The sequence below is a fragment of the Chanos chanos genome, chromosome 3 (assembly GCF_902362185.1).
Source record: "Chanos chanos chromosome 3, fChaCha1.1, whole genome shotgun sequence".
Lineage (NCBI taxonomy): Eukaryota > Metazoa > Chordata > Actinopteri > Gonorynchiformes > Chanidae > Chanos > Chanos chanos.
Window position 1 is genome coordinate 52326780 of NC_044497.1, and position 3920 is coordinate 52330699.

General features: G+C 42.8%; 1 protein-coding gene across 1 annotated transcript; it reads left to right on the top strand.

Moving 5' to 3' along the window:
- The first annotated feature begins 1249 nt into the window (after positions 1-1249).
- On the top strand, positions 1250-3699 carry bmp10l (bone morphogenetic protein 10, like). Its single transcript, XM_030770006.1, has 2 exons — positions 1250-1607; positions 2681-3699. The coding sequence occupies exons 1-2, from the start codon at positions 1250-1252 to the stop codon at positions 3697-3699; spliced, it is 1377 nt and encodes a 458-aa protein (XP_030625866.1).
- Positions 3700-3920: the final 221 nt, after the last annotated feature.

Below are 3920 nucleotides of genomic sequence, written 5' to 3' on the forward strand. Positions count from 1 at the left end.
TTGGAAGATCTCTTTGCTTCTGAAGTCACTTCAATACTGTGAAAACTGTGAGGTCTCCTCTTCAACTGCGGTCTTCATTTCTTCGTGTCGATAAGCCAAATGCCTTGTATTATAAAAAATATCATGAATGGAATACAGAGCGTGCAAAACGAAAAGAAAAAAAAAAAGAAAAGAAAAATTACAATGTCTCGGACCGATGCACATGCATGCTTTTGCTCTGCCCCCCTGTGGATGGACACGGTTATTGCAGGGATCTGTTCTCATGCTGCATAGTGATTCTCTGCACCCCTAGACTTTTAAGTGTCCTTATCAAGTAAAACGAAAGTAAGAAATAAAAATACAGCTCAGCTTGAAAACAGTGATAAGATGTAATATAGGGAGTTAAAATCTGTTTAGCACACACGCCAAATGATTGGGAAAAATGAGAAAAGTAGGTCACTGATTATGTGACTGCAACATGGATATGGTCTAATTTAAATCGTAATCATTCAAACTCACAGTTACTTTCAGTAGAGTAACTAAGATCTGCAAACAAGTCCAAAGACATTAAGGAACATGAATATAAAACCTCGTTTGACCTTTTCATGTATGAATACAAAATCCCGTGTACTTCAGTCTGACATTTTGAAAGTCCATTCTGAGTTGTAACATAATAACACCGCTCTCAATATCTGATAACATCAACTTTTAAACACGCATGACACTCATTTTAAATGTGTTGTCTAAAATGAGAACATTTACGGTTCTAAAATGAAGCTTAGGAAAGGCTATGTGGAAATAGTTGGATAAAAACATCAACATTAAGACCGAAGAATGAACAGATTAGTAATCCGTTTGAATGTCTGATCAATAGACGGGTCTAATCATGCGGCTTAAGTAAAAGGTTCCTGTATAAGACTGGAGTTTACTTTGAAAGGTATGCATGGAAAGAAGATACAAGATGAGTGGAGGACCACACTGTTAGAAGGCCGGAGATCCAGAGAGAGAGAGAGAGAGAGAGAGAGAGAGAGAGAGTGGCAACATCTCCTTGTCAACACAGGGGGTTGACAATGTAGTCCTGCCCTCTGTACCGGATCACAAGATTAACAAGTGCAAGGCTGTTTTTCCTCTGCCCCCACATCAACCTGTCAGCCTGAAGGCAGAGCCACTGAAGGACGGGTGCACCCTCGCAGGTGTCCAAAGCTGAAGATCATACATCACATTTCAGCTTTACGGCTTTCCATATTGGCACACAACTTTTTTCTGAGCTATGAGTGGTAGCGAGGTTTCCAGGCTTAGGTTCATTTACACCTTAAGTCTCTGCGGTTTGCTTTTACCTTGCTGGGGTCAGTCTAGTCCAATTACGTCCCCGCGGGAAGGCCGGAAGGTCCCGGGAGAGGGAAACGCGGTGGATCCATCTGGTTTGGAGCAGTATGAGGATATGGACATGCATGAGTTTCTGGGGCAATTCTTTTACATGTTCAATCTAACAGAGCCAGGCCCCCGGCCAAGGCCCCCCGCCACTCGCCTCGAACCTCCAGAGTACATGCTGGAACTTTACAACCGCTTTGCCAATGATCGCAGTGCCGAACCATCAGCCAACATTGTGCGCAGTTTCAAGAATGAAGGTAGAACATAACATATGTTTTAAAAAAAAAAACAAAAAAAAAACAAAACTGCGGTATACCTTTATATCTAGGGAAATGGGCATGGTTTTGTACAATAACTTGATTAACATTATCTAAACATACTAAAAAAAAAAAAAAAAGAAAGAAAGAAAAAAACCTTTAACGCTCAGCACTATTGTTTTTTAATTGCAAACACAACACATTTGGCTCACTGTGTAAACAGAAGACTGAAGCACACTGCTCTCTTAATTGCTTGTTAATGTTGATTTATGGTATTACGCCATCAATACCACACACTTGCGCTCTACTTTTGAAGACTGTTGACATAGAAAAAAATGCCGTGTTGACAGAGGTATAAAGCTAAGTGTACACTCTTGCCTAATTGTCTTATTCAGTTCCACCTTTATATTAAATAACGTTAAGTATGCCCTCATTTATACAATTCATTTGTCAACAGTCAGAGAAAACCCTGAGAAAATCTGATTTACTGAATTTATATTTATGAACTAAAGCACCTGAATCAGCCGTTTGATAAAAGCATGGTATCTAAATTTGTGTTTCACAAACAGTTTATCATATTGAAATCTGCTTAAATATCTTCATATGGAATATGGTATGCAATATTTACCGAATAAACTTAATTTCTTCTACTTGTTTCAAGGTCATTGATCTGTTCTTTCGGGCTAACCCTGACCTTGTTCTTGTCAGAACAATATTAATGCAATTTTAAGGTCTTCTCAATAACATTTTAAAGTGTGTTTCTGATTAGAACCCCTAATTATGGGCGTTTTTTTGGTAATGCAATGTTATTATGACATACCTCACTGAACATCTAATTCTCTTTTTTTCATTGGTCATAAGTGGTCACAAATGGTGGTGACATTTGTTTCAATATCAACAAAAACAAATGTATCTCTTTGTTTGACATCCACTACCAAAAAAGAACTAGCCGTAATACACTAAAATAATTATAGTGTACACGTGGAAGTTTCATTATTGCGCAACGTTTAAAAAAATAATGGTGTATCTTGAAAAGGATCACAACTGCGTATTTTTCCCATCTCACTCTACAGGCTCCTCCTTCCACGGTGTGATGAGCAGAGGTGTAAAGACACACCCACTCCTGTTTAACGTCTCCCTCCCTCATCACGAGCACGTCATTTTGTCAGAACTACACCTATACTTGCTGGTTCAGCAGCACCGACATCGTCACGCCAGAGTAAACTGCAAAATCACCATTTTTGAAAGGGGAGAGGGAGAACTCTGGAGAATGAGAGGGACGAGCAGAAAAGATGAGGCGGATCTGGAGGACGTGGAGGAGCTGGCGTCGAAATACGCCAACGTTAAGGACGGCGGTTGGGAGGTGCTCGACCTGACGGACGCAGTCCATCGCTGGAGAAAGTCAGAGAGCACGACCCATTGGTTGGAGGTGCGCATTGAGAACTTAAACGCGGACGGTAACGAGTCGCAGATGAAAGGGGATGAGTACGAGAACATGGCGTTAGCGGACCTAGACGTCGACAGGAGCCCGGGGGGGAAACACACACCGGTGCTGATTATCTTCTCAGATGATCAGAGTAAAGATCACCGAGAGGAAAAGAGGAGGCTTAATGGGATGATTACAGAGGAGACAGCTCTGCGGGGCGACAGCGACAAGTGGGAGACGGCTGGCGAGGAGGACGAGGAGCAACAGAACGAGGAGGGACACCTGACGCAAGTGCGATCCAATCCGATCTACGACAACACGCCCCGGATCCGTCGTCACGCCGCGGGAGACCACTGCAAGAGGAGGTCCATGTACGTGGAGTTTAAGGACATAGGCTGGGACAAATGGATCCTGGCTCCTCCGGGGTACGAGGCGTACGAATGTAAAGGGGTCTGCTCCTTCCCGTTGCCTCCAGAAGTGACGCCCACCAGGCACGCAATGATTCAGGTGCTGGCCAATCTGAAAAGCCCTCAGAAGGTAACAAAGCCCTGCTGCGTCCCCACCAAGCTGGACCCAATCTCCCTTCTGTATCAGAATGACAATGGTGTGGTCACTTACGAACACAAATACGAGGGAATGGTGGTCGCCGAATGCGGGTGCAGATAGTCTCAAAACCCAGAGGACTTGGATGTTTTTTGTTTTGTTTTGTTTTCCCCCCCCCCCACCGAGACTCTTTCCTCAAAAATGTGAGATCGGACGAGATCAAGTGCCCGTTTGAAAAAAAGAAAAAAGGAAATGACATCGATTACTGTTACAATCAAAGACGCCTCCTTCTTTGTGTGGTAATAAACACATCGTTAAGCAACTACTCATTAATCTATTGATCT

Bases quoted from the DNA above. Each gene is read 5' to 3' on its own strand.
- bmp10l (XM_030770006.1), top strand. From the start codon at position 1,250: ATGAGTGGTAGCGAGGTTTCCAGGCTTAGGTTCATTTACACCTTAAGT. The intron at 1,608-2,680 runs GTAGAACATAAC...CTCACTCTACAG, and splicing joins GCGCAGTTTCAAGAATGAAG to GCTCCTCCTTCCACGGTGTG.